The sequence below is a fragment of the Notothenia coriiceps genome, unplaced genomic scaffold (assembly GCF_000735185.1).
Source record: "Notothenia coriiceps isolate Sejong01 unplaced genomic scaffold, NC01 NC01_scaffold00002200, whole genome shotgun sequence".
NCBI lineage: Eukaryota > Metazoa > Chordata > Actinopteri > Perciformes > Nototheniidae > Notothenia > Notothenia coriiceps.
In genome coordinates this window covers 36,977-60,092 of record NW_011334901.1, presented here as the reverse complement: position 1 = coordinate 60,092, position 23,116 = coordinate 36,977, and the positions used below count along the sequence as shown (strand labels likewise).

Sequence of the window (23,116 nt, the reverse complement as noted above, 5' to 3'; positions counted from 1 at the left end):
GGTATTGACTATGGCCAGTACTTACGCGGCTTGGAACCGTAGTTACAATAGTAACTGTGACCGGTGCCTAAAGTGTCAGCCAAACGGCTGCACACTAGATAATACAATATTGGGAGGATGAAATCCTCTTTAATGGCCACACATGCAGAGCACAATGCACACACAGTGAAGATTGTTCTCTGCATATCGTCCTAGTGCTAGGAGTCTAGTAGGCCTACTAGGAGCAGTAAATATAACGATATAGCGCTACTGCAACCATACCATGCGTTTACCGGGAGCGGGAGCGAGAGCACTGCCCTCACCGGCTGAGTTAAATAATGAAGCTTAACAGTACATGCAAGGTGTTAGCCAAGCGGCTGCTGCTAACAATCAAGCAACCAAGCCAGAACACAATGTTAAGACCAGATAATTAGCTTCTAAGGAAGAGAACAGCCCGCATAGAACCGTAGGCCATGGTTACAGTAGTAACCGCACATGCAGAGCACCCGCAGTGAAGATGTTCTCTGCATATCATCCTAGTGCTAGGAGTCTAGTACTAGGAGCAGTAATACAACGATATAGCGCAACTGCAATCAAACCCTATGTTACCGGGAGCGGGAGAACTGCCCTCACCGGCTGAGTTAAATACACTCTGGGCTTTCCATACTAAATTGAATGAGGGACGCAGCCAAAGCTGGGACTCAAATGTTAATGATAGCTCGGGCACAACGCCACAAGCAGAACTTTCAAAAGGGTAACTTTATGGGAGAGGAAGCGGGAACACTGTCGTCACCAGAAAGTCTAAGCCAAACAAACAATAAGACGGCAATCAGGACAACTTGGCTGGGAGAGGGTGCGGGGACACAGCCATCACCAGCAACAAGCTGACACAAATCTGTCAGTCGAGGCTCTGCACAGCGCACATCCGGCCACAGCTCCTGGAGGACGCGTTTACAGTCGCGAAGCTGCACGCGGCCAGCTGCCTGCAGAGAAATCCCTCAGATCAAACGTTCAAACCTGAACGCTGTTGCTACAAAAATGTAGCCACGGTACTCTTGCGCAGCGAGAAGATGAAAGGAACAGATCCTCTGACGACACCGGCTGATATAGCCGGTGTCACGTGGGTCACAGGTGACTTTGTTGTTATTGGTACTCGAGCTGCGCATGCGCGCGATGGACATATCCAGTGCTTAAAGCACCGCCTCTGGCGGTCAGTAGGGACAAAATAGAACCTGAATGTCAGGCCAAAACAAATATATATTCCTTTACTTTAAAATGTATTGTAACATTTTTTATCCAATTTTTTTTTTTTATCCCCACCTTTAAAAAAAGTACCAGTTTTTTTTTTGTATGCAACTGTAAGAGATTACCGTCACCTTTTTGTATAATCATAAAACATTTTATTTATCAAGCGCTCTATCAGGTACTCAAAGACGCTTTGGGCAGGGGTAGTCTAATTCAAATCTAGCAATAAAACCATAAATATCACAAGGATACGGCATAAACCACACATTCAAAGCACGTCTAAAAAGGTGAGTGTTGGTCAGTGTTTTGAAGATGGGTTAAAGTCAGTATCCTGATTACTTACTCCCTTAACCTGCCTGTCAAGAAACCTAGTTGCTGTTTTGAATGCAACCAGCCTATGGTGCACTTTGACAGTTTCTCCTGTCTGCTGTTGTTTGAAAAATCCGTCAGAGTGAGACCTCTTCGTTTCCTCTGATCTCCGCTCGTGCCCACACGCATCCTGACGTTCCCCGCGAATTTTATCCACGCTGCTCCTCCAAAATCCACTCATTTTCCACACCTACCTGACATGCGGCATTTACGGGGAGAAAAGACAAAAAAAAAACGTGTTTCTCTACGATGTGGATTCGTACATTTGTTGGTCTTTTGAACCGAACTGGTTTTACACCGGGACAACTTCCTTCTAAGGACGCAGAGACGGAAACAGACAACAATAGATTATAAAACAGTCTGCTGCAGTTCAGCTGCAAGGCGAGGGGCTGGAGACGAGGTGGATTTTTTTTTAATTTTCTCGATTTCAACACGTTCCCGGTAATATTTATACAGAATGCAGTTTTATTAGTGACTTATTGGTAATCTACTTCTTATACCGTGTCTTAATTCTGCCGACAATGCTATACAAATCATGTTTGCGTTCTGATACTTAACAAACGTTTTGTTTATGGTGCTTTACACGTGTAATATAATATATGGATGTCTGCAATGCTGATTGTTTCCTACCGATCGTGCATTTTAGTCATCGTTTGGCTCATTTACAGTAGGCGGACGTATTTTAATGTCCACATTTGAACATTGATAACGTCACAATCTTTTTCGTGGTGTTTTAAGCCGTGCATGTGCCGCCCAGGAAATCCACGGAGAGCCCCGCCATATGTCATTTTCATGGAGGTCATCTCAGGAGAGCAGCGGGTGGAGGAAATGAGGGAAAGGTACAAAAGGTGTTTTTTTTCTTTCCTTGGGTGGGGTTTTTGTCTCGGTTTTATTGCGGCCACGTTTCTGCACGCACGCCATTTTTTCCCCCGTGCGCTTTTACGCACAGCGACACTGTCTGAAAGTGGAGCGAAGAGGACAAAAGAGGAGGCAAAGATCACCGGGGGCCATGCGCTGGTTGAGGTAGTAGTTTGTGCTGTTGGTCGGGTTGTTATATTACCCCTTGTGGAGATGACTGCGCAATCTACTGCCTTGCTGGCGCTGGTGACTAACGACAGAGAACCGGATCAACGCGAATCACTTGGACCAATGTGTTGTTTTGTAAACAGAATAAACTGAAGAGAGACTTGTATACCTTCTTAATGATCACGTCTCATGTGAAACTGTGCTACAGAACGTGTGAACTTGGATAATGAAAGCTATGCTTAAATATGTGTGGATTGACATGCATGTTAAAATGTTCAAATAAAGTGATTTTTATGGTATGCATCACGTGGGTTTGATCTTTTTGTCCAACTTAAAAAAAGAGAAGAAGAATATATTATCCAACTCAATTCAGTGTTTCCAAAAGTCAAAGGAAGTGGTATTAGTTTTTTTTTTTTATCCAGTCTTCTTTTGGAATGTATCATCAATCTGACTACTTAATTATCCCTTGGGGAAATTAAGTTTTTCACAGTTGCATAAGAATACATTAAATATAACTCGAGTCATAATGTGCAAGAAAATATGCTTTTAAACTCTTTTATTTTTGATTTGGCCGGCAAGGCAAGTTTATTTATATAGCACCTTTCAACACAAGGCAATTCAAAGTGCTTTACAAAAATGAAAGGCATTAAGAAAATGGCATTTAAAAATAGTCACTAGTATAACAATTTATAGAATCCAAGCACTGAATGAAAATTATTAGACTTTTAAATATGTTAGAGGGAAGAGTACAGGAAGTTAGGATCTGACCCAACATCCTTTGCACAGCAGACTTATGAGCAAGAGGGTCAAAGCTCTATAGGCCATGTTAGAATGAAGTAGTATGTCACAATAGTATGCATACTTCATGCCAAAGTACATAGTGGCAGCTGCACCTACTAAAATAAATGATGCTATATTTGAAAGTCACAAGTTATCCAATCATTTCGAAGACTTACAGATAACAGAAATAGACATTTTGCTAATTATGCAATTTGGTTTTAACTTTGTGTATATTATCAATATTGTCCCGTCACTTATAAGCTTAACTAATTTGTAGAGGCACATGGCTTTGGAAGAAGGAACTTATCACAGGTTATAGCAAATAAAATAAATTATTTGAATTGTACTAGTTATTACTAGTACCATGCAACCCAACGGAGACATTCATGTTTCTCTTTGTTTTTCTTCTGGGATTAATTTAGATGCGATCCAGGAAATCCATTTGGGATAATGGCTTTACCCGGATTAACCTCATCATTAAAGATTGCGTCAATATTATTGTGTACATTTAGAGAGTCTGCATTATCGACCATGTTCTGTCAGTGAGCACTCTAGTTCCATTAATGAATCCATGTGCCAGTCAATCACAAAGTCTACCCAGTCTTTTGAAGGCCCGTTGACCCCATTTGTCATTGTTTTCCACAATGAGAACCCAGTGAATAGAAACAACAACAATATTGATTAGCTCTTCTGCACTTATCTTTGTTTCTCACTCTTTCAGATTGATTTGGTCTTCTAAACTAATTTGGACAGCAAACAAAAAAAACTTTAATCAACGACACAAACTACACTTCATACATTTTTCTTTAACATTTATTTATTTTTTGAAAAAGAAACACTGAAGGTAAACATTGTTTTTGCACAAAGGAAACATTAAAAATATTTTTTTTTTACTTCATAAGTAATCTTTTTGTTACAAAATGTACATTTCACATTCACAAACGAGGTTGAGGGTAGCACAACGTTCACTTAAAATGATCCCTTACTGACCTTCAAACATCGTCTTTGCTACAGATTAAACCTTCCAGCCCTGCAAAATTTCCTTTTACAAATCTTTTTATAGTCTAATGAAGGAAGAAAGAAACAACAGCAGTGACTATTTTACACAGTACAGCAACTTCAAAGCAGGAAACCTTCAATAGGGCTGAACAAAGTAATAAGGGCTAACTCATCAATGGATTCACAAATGTAGTGGCACCAATAATGCGCCCTGGTGGACTCCCCATCTTTAGAAAGTCCCTCTGTGCGTCCTTTCCACTTATACTACGCATGATAATTGAACCTGAGTTGATGTGCAGCAGTTGGGTGGCACAGCAGGATGACAAAAATAAAATTATTTGACATTCATCTAAGAGAAAAAGGCTTAATGACCGCTATATGGATAAACATTCAACACATATATTCTGATGCCACATTAAGACATTATCGTAACATGTTTTCAGTTCAAAACATTCAATCTGGTTGTTTGAAACCACATCTGTTGAACTGGGACACGTGCTAAAACAATAAGGTGGCAGCATCAAAGATTTAACGAAAGTAAACGAAGTAAGAAGAAACACATTCAATAAATTAGAGGTCAAGATTTGTTTTAAACTATGTATCGCTTCATGTTATTACAGATGCAACAGAAAATCATGATGTATTACAAACAGCTTTTTTTAAATAAAATATTTCTTTCATGGAATGTACAGGAGAAAAAATGCTCCATATCACTTATAGAAAGCAAATACAAATGACAGCTGCTTAGAGGAATGTCGATAACTATCAACTAGAAAAAAAGTCCAAGCTAAAATGATAAGAAGCCCATGCTACACATTGGCACATATCATGTGAAGTAGAATTTCATTTTACATTCTTGGAAAAAACAAGGAAGTGTAAGGGCCCTATCCAACAGCAAATTAGCATATAGCTAAGTGCTACTGTGAGTACAACCCAGTTGTCTTTTCACGCACAGGGACAATTATCGAAGTTGCAAATGTACTTGTGCCCATCTGTTTGCCAATGGCCACCTAAGGTGCAGTCAGACGCATTGCCATTTTGAAGCGATGGCACAAACATCAAGTTGGTCTTAGGTTAATGGCACAATATTCACCTCTATTTAAAGGGCATATGAGATTGGTCTTATTCATGTTTAGGCCAAAACACACCTTTTTGATTGAATAAGAAACTTAAGAAACTAAAAACACCCAATTAGCTCCTTGCTTCATACTTTGCACTGAGATTATGCGCTGTTTAACTAGCACAACGAGTTTGACACGCTCTAAATGCACTTGCGCTTTCGATTGTTTAAATAGGGCCCAATATCCCAAATATTAAATTCCTCATTCTTTCAAATTCCAAATTAACTTTTTTGGATTCAGTCAATCGCTCGTATGCCCCGTTTTATGAAAAAATAGACATATTCTCACTTTACTGTCAAGACTAGTAAGTAAACCAGTGCTACTCCAAAACTCTAAATATCCTCTATTGAGGGGAAATAAATCATAAAATTCATGATTTTGTCTGTCAAGGACTTAAAAACATGCGGTTTGTTTTAATATTATGCAGTCGATTGTTCCCCGACTGGAATGAAACTTTTCAGAAATGATGACCACTTTATATCAATCCTCTGAAGTTTCTTCTTCCCCCAGACTACTTCTCCTAAACTACATCTCAACCCAGAGAGGCTGGAAGAGGAGTGTAGCTCGTATGAACGCAGAATAATAATGTAGGGAAGGAAAACATACACATGCACATCAGTTTTTGAGGACGTGGCACTATTTCCAGACAGCTGAACTCTCCATGGTCCTCATTTTTTTTCCCCTCAAGTCTAATCAACAAGAGGTTTTCTGTCTGTCTATTTGCATTTTAGTTTCCTTAATTCCCTTCCTTCCCATTGACTTATACCCTAAGCTCTTATGCTACATGTCTCGGACGTCAAAAACTTGAAAGAAACAACATCCTTCAAATATATGCATGGTCTTTGCACATTTACGAACCAAAAACATTATCACTAACATTACAGAAATACAAATTCAGTCGGTATAAAAACAAACAGCAGTGTAAACCATTGCACCATCGCTCATATTCCCAGGCCTATAATATGTCACTGCATGCACTGTCACAGTAAATCCCTACATCCAATCTTGCGTCACCCCCGCCCCCCCCATGTCCCTCTGAAGACTAATGGGATCTGTATCAAGCATCTAAAGCTTTATAAACATGCAACATGTCAAAGCAAAAGATAACTTTGTTTTTGTCCTCTGTCAAACTGCTTTTCCCATTGACTCTGATTGTGTTTGATATCAATTATGAATGAATTAAATCCTCCCTGTTGCAGGGAATATTTCACGGCTGCTTGGTTAATGATGTGGGTCAGCCTAAAGTGCAATCATACTGATGTACAAGTCCTTATCTAATGTCACTTTCACACAAAACAATGTCACAAAACAACCTTGATTTCCATCAATTCCACATTTGTCAGTGTACAGTAGGGCTGGGCGATATGGCCAAATTGCGATAATAATATAAATATCACAACATTGAATGTTTCGTAATGACAAAATAATAAAGCCTGTTATTTTTAGAATGCTTTGCCAATGAAATACTGACAAATAAAGTATTAAGTCAACAATTAAAATAAGTTCTAAATTGAATTAAAGAAAAGAAAAGATACGCCTACCCTATTGAAACGAGGTATACAAATATATACATGAGACATCTTTATGTAAGGGATAATTAATGAAAAAAGAAAAATGACCAACCGGGTGATCATGAAGCCCGACGTGAAGTGGAACCTCTGAAATGACCAATCAGAATAGAGTATTCTACTAAGCAATGTGATAAATGGTCATATTGCCCATCCCCTGAGTTATGGAATGGGTTGACATTCTGGAAAGTAACTTATGCGCTTTCTTGCCGAGTTAGATGAGATCACTGATACCACTTTCTTTCAGAGTGGTACAGTATCACTGATCTCATCTTACACTCAGCAAATTAGTATTTTTCTTAAGAGTTGATGTATGGATATTTCATGAACTGACATGGTTTTTTAGTAACATTGTTGCATTTTCAAAACTAACCTTAAAATGACTTGTGTCAAACTGTTGATCCATACAGGCTAGAGACATCACCGCCCCCCCCCCCCAACTTCCAATGTGACCGAAGATTTCCTGCCTCTGTGGACGATTGGCAACGCTCTGATGGAAACAGCGACGCCGCTTTGCAAAAATCCCATCACTGCCCGTGATCTGAAAAGCAATCTAGAAGCAGCTCATCAGGTGTGAATCCTTCTCAGCCACACTGTGGCGAAACAGAAACGTAGCTGACCCTGCAGCTCGGTCCATGGTCGCGACAAGGAGGTTTCTTTTTCTTTATAAGTTGACTGTACAGAAGAGGACTAAAAGAGAAGGAAGAAGAGGGGCCATGTACAGCACTGCGAGAGGTAAGAAGAACAGAAAGCAAATAGGTATTTTCTTCCCTTTGGAAGAGCGTTCGTCCTCTTGGCTTTCACATCTCTGCAGAAGGTCAGTGGCAGTCACGAGGTTTCCTGCATTACTTTTGTCGACTCAAATCAATTAGAATGTGTCTAAATGCACTTGTATTTTAGACTTTTGAGCGAACCTGAGCAGCCAAGTTGTGTGCCCGACCAATGATCTTCTACATTGATATGAAACACCAACACACATAAATATCCTGATTTTAGGATATCCTTCCTCCAAAGAATAAAATAAGTGTTCAAATGGCACTGAGGAAACAGAACAGGGCAGTTAAAATCACCCTGTTGCTTTAAGAGCCCCTCGGCGAGGCTCCTCATGGCTGATGGTTGCCGTACATCAGCGGGATGATGAAGGCCGAAATGTCGTCCCCGGAGCCGAGGCGCTCGTTGGTGATCCTCCAGCCTCGGTCCCTCAGCACCCCCCGCGCTCGCATCACCAGGTCCTGTGCTGCCATTGTATACCTGGAGAGAAAATAACAAAAGGCTGTAATCCACAGCATAAACTGTAGGGCCCTAACACTGAATTGTGATTTAAACAATTATTTATACCAGCAAATATAACACGACGCAAATAGTTGACAACTGATGAAGGTTTACAAAATGAAATCAACAAAGCCTTTCAAGAAAGAGAGGTAAAAAAATAAGAAGAATTTATAAAATGGCAAACTGAGACCTGTGGAGGTCATCGGGGGCACAGTTGGCGAGGAATGTGGTGACGGATTCGGCTACTTCCTGGTTGGAGAGGACGTCCCAGAGGCCGTCGGTTGCCATCACCAGAACATCATCGGCCCCGTGTTCACACTGCGCCAGGTCGTACACCTTAACCTGCACGCACACAGAACATTGAGTTATGGTAAAACCCTCAAACTGATGTAGCGAGTGAGTGAGAGACTCTATACTGCCCAATCCATATTCCCTATCATAATAAATTCAACGAAGGCTTCATTATCTGAGAGCATCTGGAGAAGTTTCTTAAGAGACTCTGGTGAGGGTCGAGGGTCGTGTTTGGAAGAGAGAATAAAAGAGATGCAGACATAGTGCTGGGAGTTCAGACTTCTGAGCGAACCTGGTATGAACTCAGGTTTTTAATGAATTAAAGATCAAGCGTAGAGCTCTGGGAGGGGAAATGCAAAACACTATAAGACCAAGTACACCAGGAGATGAAAGAGCTTTTGAAGGCGGCAGACAGGTGAGCTGAAGTTCTGCTGCAGCAGAGGACCTTTTGGTACAGATATCACAGATGCAGTGTGGGTCATGTGACAGGCTTATCTTTTTATATAGGCCATAAATTAGACAAAACAAGGTCAGGAAGGGGCTGCCAGGGTGACTGGAGGTAAGAGAAACATTTACAACTAATTAGAGGCGTTCATAAGTTGGATGATTAAGACTGTAACAGTATACCCGCTACAGGAAACAACCACAGTCTGAGTGAAATGAGTTAGAAAAGTTTTGTGAATAGTAAAGGAAATACTATTCCCCGAAATTAGTTAATCCTTCATGTCAGCTGGCTGCAGAGGTGTGTACAGAAGGTGTGTGATTAGGCGCGTTCACACCGGAGTACTTTTCCCCGTACTTTTCCCGTTTAGTTCCGTTAGTACCCCTTATGTCGCGTTCACACCAAAAAGAGTACTTAGTGCCGGGAACTTTTACCCCCATTTTTAGTACCTGCTGAGAGGTGGTACCAAAAAAGTAGCAATTTCGATTGGCTGGGCGAATTGCAAACCACGCCCCGTAAAAATTTTTTTAAAGCCGCCATTGTATTTGCTGGCATTAGCATTATTAGCATTAGCCCCGCGCACCAACGGAGAGAGAATAACTTATGGCAACACAAAAAAAAATATGGGAGCGGTGGAGATGAGGAGGTGTCGGAGTTCTGGCGATTGGCTCGGAAGGCTTCAGTAGAAGCTGCTGGGAGTCCCAGCAGCTTCTACTGAAGCCAGTCCCCAACTCCGGGGACTTCGGGTGGCAGTATACGCTGTGAGGTTGTTTGCGGCCTGCCAGTAAACCCAAAGAAGACGAAGTGACGTCAGCGGCTCGTTTGCGTAATCTTCCCTCAGGGAAAAGTACTCCGGTGTGAACACGATTGGTACTTAGTGCCCTGGGGTACTTAGTGCCGGGGCACTAAGTACGGCAAAGTACTTGGTGTGAAAGCGGTTATTGACAGCTGGCAGGCTGCTATAGGGAATAAGTAAACAAACTGGCTCTGTAGCTACAGTCCATGTGTTGTTATTGTTGTTGTTGGTAGTGAAAAATAAGGACCACACTAGAATCTAACTGGACGTAAAGTGACATTCTCAGAGCACGTTTGACTGGCGTCTCTTACCTCAGGACAACAGGACATGAAGGGTTTGATGTAGATGTTGGAGTCATGAACCTTGAGGTCATGGTCCCCGAGCCCGCGGGTCACACCGATGGTAGCCAGCACTCGAGCCTGCAAGACATAAAGTGGTTCACTTCAGGTTTCTAATAAACGTTTCTGCTTTTCATCCTGTCAGAATGCGGTTGTCAGGGAGTCATTAATGAACATATGGATGTTCCCATATTGAGTGACAGTGACAGCATGGCAGTGTTACTCTGTTTCCTCCCAGTCAGAATATTCCCCATATGTTGGTGAAGGAGCTGGGGATTGCTGAATCAGGAAAACTGCTCCATAAATGGTGGTGTAGCTGAAACTCAAAGAAATGTTACTATTCTTTGTTAATTACCACATTTATTTCCCAGTCTTCCAATCTTTTAGTTCGCTCTTTAAACTTGTTAAGTCCGTTCTTTAAGTTCATCAGCTTTCCTTCAGAAAACATGGCGCTGTGAGGTTGTTGGATGCTGTTTGCCTTTCTGATGAACACACATGCTACGTCTCTTTGATGAAACGAAATTGATCGAAAATATGATACAAACTACAAAAAATGCGCGTTTCGTAGTGTTCTCTTTTTCGTCTTCTTCTCATCTCATCCCAGTGGCGATTAACTGACTGTCGTCTCCCCAGTGGTGTGTGTCCGTACGAATGTCTGTGTGTCTGTGTGTGAGATGTAGCAACTGGAGTGGAACAGATGGACTGTCTCCTCTCTCTTTTTGTGAGAGTGCACGTTGACACAGACTCAGTGTGGTACTCGCACATCAGAGACCGAGTGTTCAACCACTCTGTGGGAGGCTGGCAGGCATTGTGTGTGTGTGTGTGTGTGTGTGTGTGTGTGTGTGTGTGTGTGTGTGTGTGTGTGTGTGTGTGTGTGTGTGTGTGTGTGTGTGTGTGTGTGTGTGTGTGAAATTAACAATGTTGGAGCATGTGATTTTTTCTTTTCATTTCTGCAGTTCTAAAATTGGAGAGCAGATGTACAGACCTTGTAGACGGACAGACTCTTACCTTTTTCCCTTCACCATAAATCAGTGGGAACTTGAGATCTTCCTCCTCTATGGTCTTGTATGCCCTGTGTTTGAGAAAAGACAATTATATCACATTATTTTCATTGTCTTACCGTCAGTACAAGATTGGCGCTAATTTAATTAAAGATTGATTCAAATATTTTTTTAATTATGTTCAAATTTGACAAGCTCCCAAAGATCGAAAAATTCCCTCTGGAGGGAACGTTGGGATTTTAGACTTTTGCTGACCAGAAAAAGCAAAATGGGCACCCTTTCTTTCAATGCTCACATTTTAAGAAATCTTTAAGACTTTGGTTTTTCTCCAAATCAAACTGAGAACCATGATGACATCACTATGTTTTTTCCTATTTGTTACATTCATGTCCGACTGATTAAACAGTTTGCACAGGCTAAGATAATTTAAAGGACCTAGATGTGAACATATGGTGGAATACCCCTTTAATGCTCTAAACCTTTTACATTTTTAAGGTTTCATGTTCCATTTAGCACGAAACAAACATTCATTTCCTTTTTTCCCACCATTTGTGCTGGCTCTCGCTCAGCCCCTGTTAGTAAACACACTGTAGGCCGGAAACATCTGCCCTCCTTCTGCTAGCCTTTGACTCGGTCTCATTGCTGCCTCTCCAGAGGGCGATAACAATAAGTGTTTTCGCTGCTAAAACATTTAGCAAGAGAAAGTGAGGGGGAGGGGATCTTAGAGTACACAAGCAAACAACACCAAAAATAAATTAGAAGTGCGCAAATGGAAGCAGAAGATCTGGAAACGCACTGCTTTGATGTCAGACTGAACATCTTCATAGGAGATGATGTATTAAACAGGATCCATTAGACTTAGCGTCAGTCAGTGGAGAACATCGGAAACTTCAAACGGCTTCACGTCTGACCAGAGTTTACCCCATCTGTTAGTGCGCATCACTTGTCTTCCTCAAAACATTTGATTAGATTAGATTTATGCAGCTCCCCGATTATTCCCTGGTCTCGGCTCCTTAAATGGGAGGATTTAAGACTAACTTTTCAATAAATAAGCATCCACCAAAAAGCACATTTAAGGGCAACAAATGTCAGATTCTAGCTTCTCAAAGGGGATTGATTTCTGGTTTCTTGACTCTTCTATGACAGAAAAATAGATATATATTTAAGTATTGGATAAACTATGCATTTAAGGGATGCTCAGCACAAATTACATTAAGAGTAACAAAAAAAAAGTGCATTTTTAACTATTAATTATTTGCATAAGTATAATTTAGAATGTTTTAAAAGCTTGAAGTTTTTTTTCTTCTTAGATTAATGAATTAAATTCAACCTTATGAGAATGTTTAAGGATCAACGGGAAACCTTATGTAAACATCTTTGTGTTTTACCGTTTGTTGGACACCAGAGTCTTTTGAATTTTAGTTTGGCTCTAAAAATCATTGGCCCTGAGCTCCTTATGAATACTGCCTTGAAGCTTTGAGGCACATTAGAAGAAGCTTTTACTGTAAACAAAGAACAGCAGCCAAAGCAGAGTCTTTTCATTTGGCTTTCTCAAATTGACTCTCCAGCTGCCTTAATTTTAGAACCAGACAAATGGAAAAAGATCAAGCTATACACCCAGACCTTCTGAGATGTGGGAAAGAAAACACAGCAGAGGTCGGCACACCCTGGCTGCACACTGTGCTCCTGAGTGTGTTCTTACAGTGAAATATACATCAGGATACACACAGTGCTATACGTGGCCCAGTGAGTGAGAGCAGCACATCATTACTGGCTTCCACTGAAGCCTCAGCCACACAGCAGGGTGCCACGCTGCCCACAGAATGCCACACACACACACACACACACACACACACACACACACACACACACACACACACACACACACACACACACACACACACACACACACACACACACACACACAGTCTGCTGTATCATTACACCGGGCTGCTGCTCCCTCATTAGCTGCTGTATGGAGAGAGTCCGCAGCAGTGAGGGAGGGGAGAGAGGTACAGCTGAGATCTTTTTCAGATTGTTTTGATCGAGAGGGCTCTTTCCGATCCCATTTTTCATTATGGGCTTTGGGAAGATCAGACAAAGACCGATTTTTTGTCATCGATTGCTTTGCCACTCATACAATTGTAAGACCTTCTTTAAAGTAGTTGACACAAACAAAAACATCTAAATGACTAAGTTATAGGGCTGCCTATTTTATAACAATTTAATTCAAATTGCAATATGGACTAGTGCAATATCCAATTCGCAGTGTGTTATATTTGGTACAAAATATTGAATGAAGTATTGTGGAGCTGTAGAGGAGTCCTGTCCTAACGGTATTCTAGTGGGAATTACATAGTCCTTGTTTGGTTCAAATCAATTTCTGATATTTTTCAACGATAATGTTGCATTCCCTCCAATATCACACATGGTATCTCAGTTGCAATATCATTAATATAATCGCAATTATTTTTTCAAAATCTTGTAGCCCTAGTTAGTTATCCTTGCGTTAAGTCTGTGGTTTGGGACAAGCTTCAACAAACACACACTTCCCGTAGAGCAACTTCATATTATCCCCTTGTTGTTAGACCTTCGCTCTGGTGAATGCCCACATCTCAAGACATATTAGACATTATGGTGCAAACAGTTTGGACAGGGTGAGTGTGACAATCCTTCAAAATTAAAATGATGTTGATATGGAAATATGATGGAATACCTCTTTTTAAATATTATAAACCTTTTTTATTTTGTAATGCCACATGTTTTGAGCATGTCATTTAATGAGGGTCGAGAGAGAATTTTGCCATCCCATAACATTAGCAGTTTTCCTTCTACACTATAATTGGACAGGTGTGACACACAGGTCATTTACACACATATTTAATGCTGGTGTCTGCCATCTGTCTGCTTAATTAAAGAAGTGGTAATGTAAAAATGTGGAGTAAGACTCACCATCCGTTCATGGTGAAGTCTCTGTAGAGCATCCTCTTGCCCACCTCCTTCCTCTGGACTCTCCGGGGGAATTCCAGGTGTGTGAACTCGTTTCCTAACAGGTGAGGCTGCATGAAGCCCTGGAGGACACAGTGAGGGTCTTTAAAGCAGCTTCTAATGAGAGTCAATTCCCATTATACCTGCCACTTCCTTCTCAAACCTGACTTTGGCTGAAAACATGTAAGCCGAGGCTGTGGTGACTGACATTAGATTGGGCTGATAATAGAGGACTTATATAACCTAGAATTGTTCCTTAACTTGTTTTTTAATTAGTTAAACTGAGCAGGAGAGTTGTAATTGCTTGGGATGGTGGCCAAACAATCTAAAGGAGACATGGTTTTTAAATTACCCATGATTCCCTCTGGCATTTCTGTGCTGCAGTTTCTTGCAGACCTGCATGCTGATAGGTCGGTGATAGTTTCAGCCAGGCTGATGTATTGGCCAGGCTCCACTGAACTTGTCCTAATAATGTATTTCAGATTAATTCATGAAATCAAAAGGAGACATTAGTGCCCCTGCTTACTGCCACTGGCTATAAAATGGCCTTCTGACAGGAGTCTTTGTATTCTATTTTCAAATCAAATGCAAATTAGGGTTTTTTTTACCAGGAACTGGAGTCGCTGTCGTTCTGACTCTGGTGTGAACTCTGTCGACATGGGGATGATCTCGTTACTCCTGATAATGATCGCCCTGCAGACACACAAAAGGTTGGAGAAGTAATGTAGATGCAGGAGATTTAATTTAACACACAATCATTATAATCTTCTGCCAGGGGCTCTCCGTCAAGAAAATAACAGAATACTTTGTCATATTTAATGTTTTTTAACTTGCAGCCAAATAGTGGTGCACGGATGAGTCCTAAAACCGGTTGATTAGCATTAGCACTTCTGGTTCCCTCGTCTTGAAGTCAGCGATTTATTTTGAATTTATGTTTTGGTTAGTGGCCCGAAACAAGGTCTGTGTTTAACACAAACTAACAATATCTTCACGTTTTGTTCTACCACATAAATTACATCAGTAAATACTTTACTTTAGGAAAAAAACGCTTTATTAATGTATTATTATTATTACTTGTGAATGTCAGAAACCTCTACGTGTCCTAAGAAATTGCGGATTCTAACAAGTGGCTATCTCCGGGATGCCTTCCAAAAAACGTCATCACTGAATACATACTGACTTAATAATGCAGTTTCACGTTAAAAATGAATGTGTCTGAGTTTTTTTTATCAAACTAAAGTTAATACCAATGGGGTGTGTTATTAAACAATGTTATCCTTGGATGGATTGGTGGCATGTGTGCATATAGAGGGGCTGAAAGTACAAAAGGTGAACTGACGGAGGGCAGATGGAGCAGATTTGTATAGCATGGAAGGCTGCTGACAGCCCTCCTGTGTCAGCCAATTTCCTGCTGAGGTTTGGACAGGACAGTGGATGGAGTCACGATATACTGACATCATACGGCCATGGGTCCCTGGGTTGTACTGCGCCTGCTATGCAGACTCAGTGTGGTCAGAAGATCAGCATACACACCTGCTGTCACCTGCATTCCCAACGTATAGTTTTCCCAGCAGGTAAACCACAGTGAGAGCCGTGCAGCCTCCGGTGATGTGGAACACCTGCTTCTCGCGCTCAATCTGGGCATCCTGTGAAACGGAGAGACAGTGATCCATCTTTAATGAAGCAACACTTAGGATAATAGGAGAAAAAAAAGACCATACAGGAAGCTGTACGTGTGCTCTCCATTCGTTCACATTCATACATTTGACTATAGGCCAAAAGAGATCGATGGAGATCATTATTTAGACACGGAAAGTGAGCCAGACTGAGAAAATCTGATCAACTATTTGGAAACAAAGATGTGGAGGCATTGTTGCAGACTATTGATCATTTAAACTGAACCCCTGTGAGCGTGTGAATAATGAATAATGTATACAGCGATATGTGAAAGGCTTTGTTTATTGCCTAAGGATGTCAGGCTTTGTACTGACAAAACATGCACAAGAGCTTTTTCCCCGTCCCATTTAATTATTATTATATATTTCAGCTTTTATTATCCAACTGGGATATAATCAAATGAATTCTTTGGGGTTCCAACCACAGCTTTAACTGTTGTAGTTATAATCTCCAGCAGAAAATGTCCAATCAATTGTTAGAGAGCTTATTTCCCCCCTCAGATAATAAAGGGTGGCGTGGTTGTTCTGAGAGGAGCTTTCACACATCTTTTTAATCTGAGTACTGCAGGATCCAGCTTGGACATTGTGAGCTGTTTGCCATTGCCATCTAGTGGTAATACTGCAGTATATCTCATAACAAAGCAATTTGAATGAAACCGTGAAGGAAGAAACTAGGAAAAACTGGACAGTATGTTCCCTTATGCACTGCTGATATCCGAATGAATATAAATGTTTTGGATATGTTTCGTAATTGAAAATTGGCCTGTGGCTGTTTCTCCAGTAATAAAACATTTCAGCTAAATGTGTTAAATTTAAAAAGCAAATAACTTAAGAGAGATTTATTTAGATGCTGCCTTCGGATGTGAGCATCATCGATTCTAATGTGTGTGTGTGGTTGAGAGGCGAGTAGCCGGGAGCCATCATTTCATAAGCCAGCTCTCTGAGGCTAGATTTCCAGATAGATTGTAAATACAGAGGCTACACTTGACGATATCTTGATCTAGTGAAATTAATGCTGGTTGACACATTATAGTATGACGAGATGTCTTTTGTCAAGTACATTTATCCAGCTAACCACCAAAAAACACTAAGGGCATCTTAAGTAGATATCACCATACTCAATCAACTATCAATTTACCTTGAGTTACAGAGAAACACATTTCTGCTAATTTAATTCATCAGTCAACTGTCCATGATCCTTAAAATACTTGCTTAAACCTAACCTAACCACATGTTCTTCCTTCACCCTAAAACTTGCCTCTTTAATAAATCACATAACTAAATTCTCAAAAAGATTGTCTTCATATTATCCAGCCCTAAATGGGATTTGACAAGTATCTTAGAAGTGAGGCAACTGATCCCTGACAGAAGAAAATCAGTGCAGTGCATTTCTTGAAATTCCGTTGACAAAAGTCCTAAAATGTTACGTAAAGATGCATGACAGACTCCTGCTCCTTCCTCTCACCATCTCTTTGAAGGCGTTCTCTATGGCTCCTATCACCAGGCTCTCATGCTGGATCTTCTTCTCCGTGTAGAAGCGTGGTGGAGGAGGGGTGTTGCAGGGGGAACCTGGAGCACCTGAGGCCCCGCGCAGTGAAGCGGCCCGAGTCAGGGACCGGTGAGGGCCTGGGGGGTTTCCCTGGAGGTAGGGGTTGGTGTCGGGCTCCTCACCCAGGACAGTCGGGGGCAGGGAAGAGAGGTTGCGAAGGATCTCGATGACGGCCTGGAGCTGGCAAGCGATGTGGTGCTGCATCAGGCGGGAGGCGACCACCGCTGCCCCAGAGCCCGCGTGACCATCGAACAACGCCCAGTAGTGGAACACCAGGCCTTCACTGTCCTGCAAGTGGCAACAGCATACAGTCACAAAGCAAACCAAGAGATGACCTAAACGTCTATAATTGGAAAAAATGACTGTTAGTAAAAGTCGGAATAGTGCTTTCAGTGGAAAATCAGTATAATTCAGGCGGGACCGGAACAAAAGCGAAATTTCTCCCACGGTGTTGACTCAAACAACCTGGCAGACCTTAGCACGAGTCACGATGATCCAAAGAAAAGCTCGGAGTATATGGGAAACACAGCTTGGTCAAAGTTTACCTCCTTGGAAAAATAAGTGACTAAACGTATTTAAAAAAAAATCAAAACAAGATCGATTTCCGGTTCATATTTGTAATTGATGTGTCTAAGCTTTTGCTTCAATGTTCAGAAAGTGCTTTGAGGTTTAGATTAGCTGGCCGGCTCTGTTGTTGATTAGAAATGTCCCACCCCTTAGCCTATCACGTACAATGTAAAAGAAGCGCAAGTGTTAGGTAGTGATGTCACTATGTAACTAAAGGAGTTGACAAACGTTGACAGCTCTAGTTCTTACCTCTCCTAGCTTGTTGTGGTCCGAGCGGAGCCCCAAGCCCTCTCCGTTGGGCAGGGAGTTGCGTCTCTTGGCTGTGGGGGTCTTGGTGGGCGTGGACGGGGGGCAGTAGCTCATCGGCCTCCTTCTCGCTATGACCAGCTCGCAGCAGGCCTGGTCCTCATTCAGTGCACTCTTACCAGCGTTAATCACCCTGAAACAAGGGGTCAAAGTAAAACATAATTTTCAGTTTTTGTCAGACATTCAGAGATCCTGTAAGAATCATATTTGGCAGCAAACGTTTGGCAATCAAGATAAAATATTAGCTACAAGCAACTCATTTCTGTGAGTCTGGCAACTGTGGGCTGGAACAAGCGGGTTGAATGAAAGCTTTTTGTTGGATGAAACGGTGCTGCAGTCTTTCAGGGGTTATTGTGGCTCACTGCAGGTTCACGACAATTATTCAAAGCTTTCGATCTGAACACCCAACGAGGCAGCTGGCATGGTCTGCTTCGCTTTCCGGATAAAGATCAAACAGGAGGTTTGTGGTCGTTTTGTGTGTGTACATGCCCAAAGCTGTGTCTGTGTTTCATCTTTACAGTCCCAGTATTCAACCAGACAGACTGCAGAGAGAGATGAAACCAAGGAGAGATGAAACCCAGTGTGTGGTTTGCATAGAATTGATGCCTTATTTCAATTGTCTGTTTTTGTCATACACAGTCAAAGAATCTACTGATGATTCATATGAGCAGGATGTAAAATAGCTATTTTAATGAGATCACTGGTATTATTCCCCCAAACCAACACCTCAAAGTATGACTCAAATAACACTTCAAAGCGTTTTTCATTAGAGCAAAAGCGATTGGGCTAACAAAAAATAGTGAATAATAAAGACTGTGGAGGCGGCTCTGTGAGACTGGCGAGTCGACAGACGTCTCCGGAGGGTGTTGTGAATGTGTGTGAGTTGAAACATTGGCATGCCTATTTTTAGACACAGACTGTGGATGTTTTCTGCAAGGCAACATCAATGTCTGGTTTTCAAATGCTTGAGGTAAGATAGAAAGATTAGGGGAGAGGCTCAAAGAGAGATAGTGACACGTTTTTGCTTGAAATGATAGGATGTGTATGAGTATCTCATAAATATGTAAGTAAAAAGCATTTATGCATTTTATACTTCCAATATTTCATCGTAACATAGTATTAAGTTGTGCTTTATACTTGCTTTTGTAACAAAGGCAAAAACACATTCACTCAAAGCTTTTTTTTGTCTGAGAGAAAGAGAGTGAGAGAGAGATGGATGTATTATCTTGAAAGCATCGTAGAGCTGTCCATTTCCGCTGCAGATTATGCAGTGGTTAGATGGGAGGGACCAAATCAATAATAGCCTTTGTATTTGAACCTGGTTTAAATTTGTTTGCTTTGGTGGACTCCATTGAAAATCCAATAACTACACGCCCTTTATAGTGTGAGCAGCAATATTGTCGGACCTGTTCAACAAAGCAAATGTGTATTTCAATCTGCTAACAATGGCACAGGTTCCCATACTGAGTCATGCTGCTATAGCTACGATATGTCATTCACCATTGATAGTGTAAAAGCCATCATATCCATAGGGCTGGTATTCACTAAGATTATGCCACTCTGGTTTCAATCATCATATTTTACCACTGCATACACAATGGCAGCAGTTAAAGACCTCTGAATCCGGAAGTTGTTTTTTTGCTTCATCAAATCTGCTGTTTCAAAAACAAACAACAATGTAATGACTCGTGTCTATGTGTGTGACCATGTCCTGCTGGTTTAACCTTATTATTTATGGAAACATACATGTTTCTAGAAAGCTTTTGTATCCTATTACTATTTGCAAAAACAATCCTCATCCTCCTAGACCATGCATTTAAAGGGACCAATCAATAATGGATTGTTCTATGTAACTCTGTCATGTTTGGTGCAGCTGGTGCTATTGTGTGTGTGCGTTTGTGTAATTTGAAAATGCTCTTCCATCTAATTTGTCCTCTTTTCACAATTTGCAAGAAGAATGACAGTCAGTTCATTTCCTGCCAGTTTTATTCAGAACAATTAGCCTTCCTCCCATTAGGAACAAAACATAATTTCCCCATCTTTTGTCAGACGACTAATGCCCTTTTTGTTTCTCTACCCCCGGCAACAGATTCTGGGCAAGGCATTGGCTCCAAGGATGGGATAATTATTTGGCAAAGCACAATGGCTCGTAGCTTTGCCTTCGTTTAACTTGTAACATCAAAGGAACAATAGCAGAAAAAGAGCTTCATGTTAAATACTTAAAACAGTCTTTAAACAAGTCAAAATGTTGTACTTTGTCTTGAAGGTTTTATTCAGAATTGCACTAATGTTATCACCTGAACATAGGAGAGAAGAAGATACAAAGGAAAAAAAAGTGAGAATTTGAATGTAACATATGAATGGATGGTTTTCACCTTCAATTTGTAGTTCTCACAAGACTGAGAGGAACATCACTACAATGTGCAGTTTACTGATAATGCTGAATCATTTCCTGGTCCAAATATTTTGTCAGTATTTTTATACAGAGGTGGAAAACCACATACTAATTTCAAGCCCACAAATGTTACATTTGCTGACTGAAATAGCAGTCGATGCTACAATATACAGCTGTAGCTATTAAGCTAACGTTATCTTCGTGAGTTAGCTGAAAACTCACTCTCTAACTGACTTTATCATGGCTCTACTTCACTCATTATTAGACAATAACCCTGTTTGGGGTACAGTAAATAGCCATTTGATCGCTACACACATAATATTGTGCATGTCCCAGGCAGAAAGTCAGAATCCCCAACAGTTTCAGGTCAATGATAAAGAAAATCAGAATACCTTTATTAGTCCCACAGAGGGGAAATGTTACGTTGTTACAGCAGAAAAAGAGCCACAAGTTAAAAGTGGATGCGCTATTGAATTGGGCTTTTAAAACTACTCATTGGTCTTTAAAGGCAATGCTAAGTTATTATTAGTTAAGCTAGTCAGCTTAACATCATGACATTTTTAGTCAACATTTTTACACTTGTGCTCTTTTGTTTATGAAAAAAAAAAAAAAAAGCACCACCATCCAAACGCTTTACAGTATATGGTCTGTATCGTTTTGCCGACTGCCCGTAAACTTCAACAAGTGGACATTGGGGAAGTCTAAAACTTGACATGCTAGCTACCGTGGCTAAGCTATGATAAGATAATCGCTGAAAAGGAAAGTGTTTAGTGAACAGTAAATTATGAGCCCCGCAACAACGGTTTTGTCTTAACAACTTTGACAGTGTGATTCATTGATTCCAGATGTTTCTTTGGCTGTTCATTGTTGAACACAGTAGAGAGTACAACGATGAGGAAAAGTGGGAGTAGGATAGCTATGAGACAAAATGTCAGCTGTAATGACAACACAGGAGGCTTTAATCACAGATAAATGTCGGTACGAGCTGAACTCATTAACGACACCGGTCCCAAAGAGACTACTCATGCCTGTATCTGTGTGGGTGTGTGTTAAAGATGGTAAAAGAAAGACAAAGAGGGAGGATGTAAGAAAAGACCCAATTAACAAACATTTTCAGTAATATTCCGTTAAAATAGTTTGAACGGTTTGAAGTAGGGTTTTATTACAAACTTTTACAGTCAGTTTACTTCCCACAGTAGATGGGAAGTAGATGGTAGATGTGAAGTTTCTTTTAGACAGAAAGAAACCTGCCGGTCATGGAATTAGTCGTTCAACTGCTATAAGGGTTAGTTTGAATTCAACAAAGTGACACTGTAACACTAACAGCCAAGTGTGGCAGCAAAACCCTAAGCAAACAGAGGTTCCTATCAACATCCAAGCTCAGATAAAACGTTGAGCAAACTGGGAGTCAATTGTAATACACCCATGTCCTCTACTTGAGTGTTGTTGCACCATTGTTCCAATAACAAAATTAAGAGTACGATGCATTTTCTAACAGAATAATACACTGGGTTTCTCTCCCCTTTTTATATGAGATATGTGAAGCATTCCCTATGCAAATGTTAAAGTGCAGTGTATAATGTGACATGATTAGAAGAGCGATTCATAGTATGCAGATGCTGACTAAGGCCATTTAAGTGCATTAAGACAAGTCAGAACTCTGGAGTAAATATCGAATATTTTTATGATTAACTAAAGAGCCCAATAACATGCAATCACAAGAATTGTAGGCTTATAACCAGATGCTGGTGGGACAATAGAGGGTGTGTCATCCAAACAAGATGGGGCTGTCTTAATACTTTCATCCACTTCTAATTCATGTATTTCCAATATGATACAAACAAGAGCAAAAGGATGCTGTGTGGAACCACAACCACGTTAGTAATATGGATGTCAGTCACAGCAAGTGCAGAGCTGCCCCCACTCAGTGTTTTTCATTAGTCTGAGTGTATAGGAGCAAATCAATGGTACCAACTGTTGTGGTTTGACACCTGCAAGCACCTGGGCCTCCACATGAGCTTTACATTGTGATGATACAATACAACAGGAGGTCAGCTGTTGTCAGGTTACTTACTCGGCGTATCCGGTGGCCCACGGTAATCTCCTCGTTTCCCTCAGGATGACGATGGGCCGAGCTGTGTGGTCCGCGGAGCACTCGATCTCATCCGGGGACAGTCCCAGGAACTCGGGTCTCATATAGGGGAATTTCATCGGCAGCTCGGAGCCAGGGTTGCACCCTCCCCCGGAGCTGCCCCCGGCCATGATGCCACCCATGAACCCGGCCACCGCGCACTTGACCCGACCGAGCATGTTGCCTCCTCGTCGCGGCGGGGGGTCTGTGGGCCGGTGCGCGCCCCCGCGGCTCCCTTTACCCGAATTCCCCCCCAGCTCGACGGCAGGCTCGATGG

The 23,116-nt window shown here is 41.3% G+C and overlaps 1 protein-coding gene across 2 annotated transcripts; it reads right to left on the bottom strand.

Annotated features, from left to right (window-relative positions):
* Positions 1-5,399: 5,399 nt before the first annotated feature.
* Positions 5,400-23,034, bottom strand: LOC104966166 (protein phosphatase 1H). Of its 2 annotated transcripts, XM_010795329.1 has the most exons (11): positions 22,783-23,034; positions 18,257-18,446; positions 17,357-17,728; positions 15,749-15,861; positions 14,824-14,908; positions 14,180-14,298; positions 11,235-11,298; positions 10,200-10,307; positions 8,550-8,701; positions 8,158-8,338; positions 5,400-7,628 (listed from the first exon to the last, which is right to left on the bottom strand). In XM_010795329.1, exons 1-10 carry the CDS (start codon positions 23,016-23,018, stop codon positions 8,191-8,193), a joined length of 1,587 nt encoding a protein of 528 aa, XP_010793631.1. In that variant the 5' UTR covers positions 23,019-23,034; the 3' UTR covers positions 5,400-7,628; positions 8,158-8,190. The 2 variants fall into 2 exon arrangements, with proteins under 2 accessions (XP_010793631.1, XP_010793624.1); XM_010795322.1 differs by having other exon boundaries at positions 5,400-8,338.
* Positions 23,035-23,116: the final 82 nt, after the last annotated feature.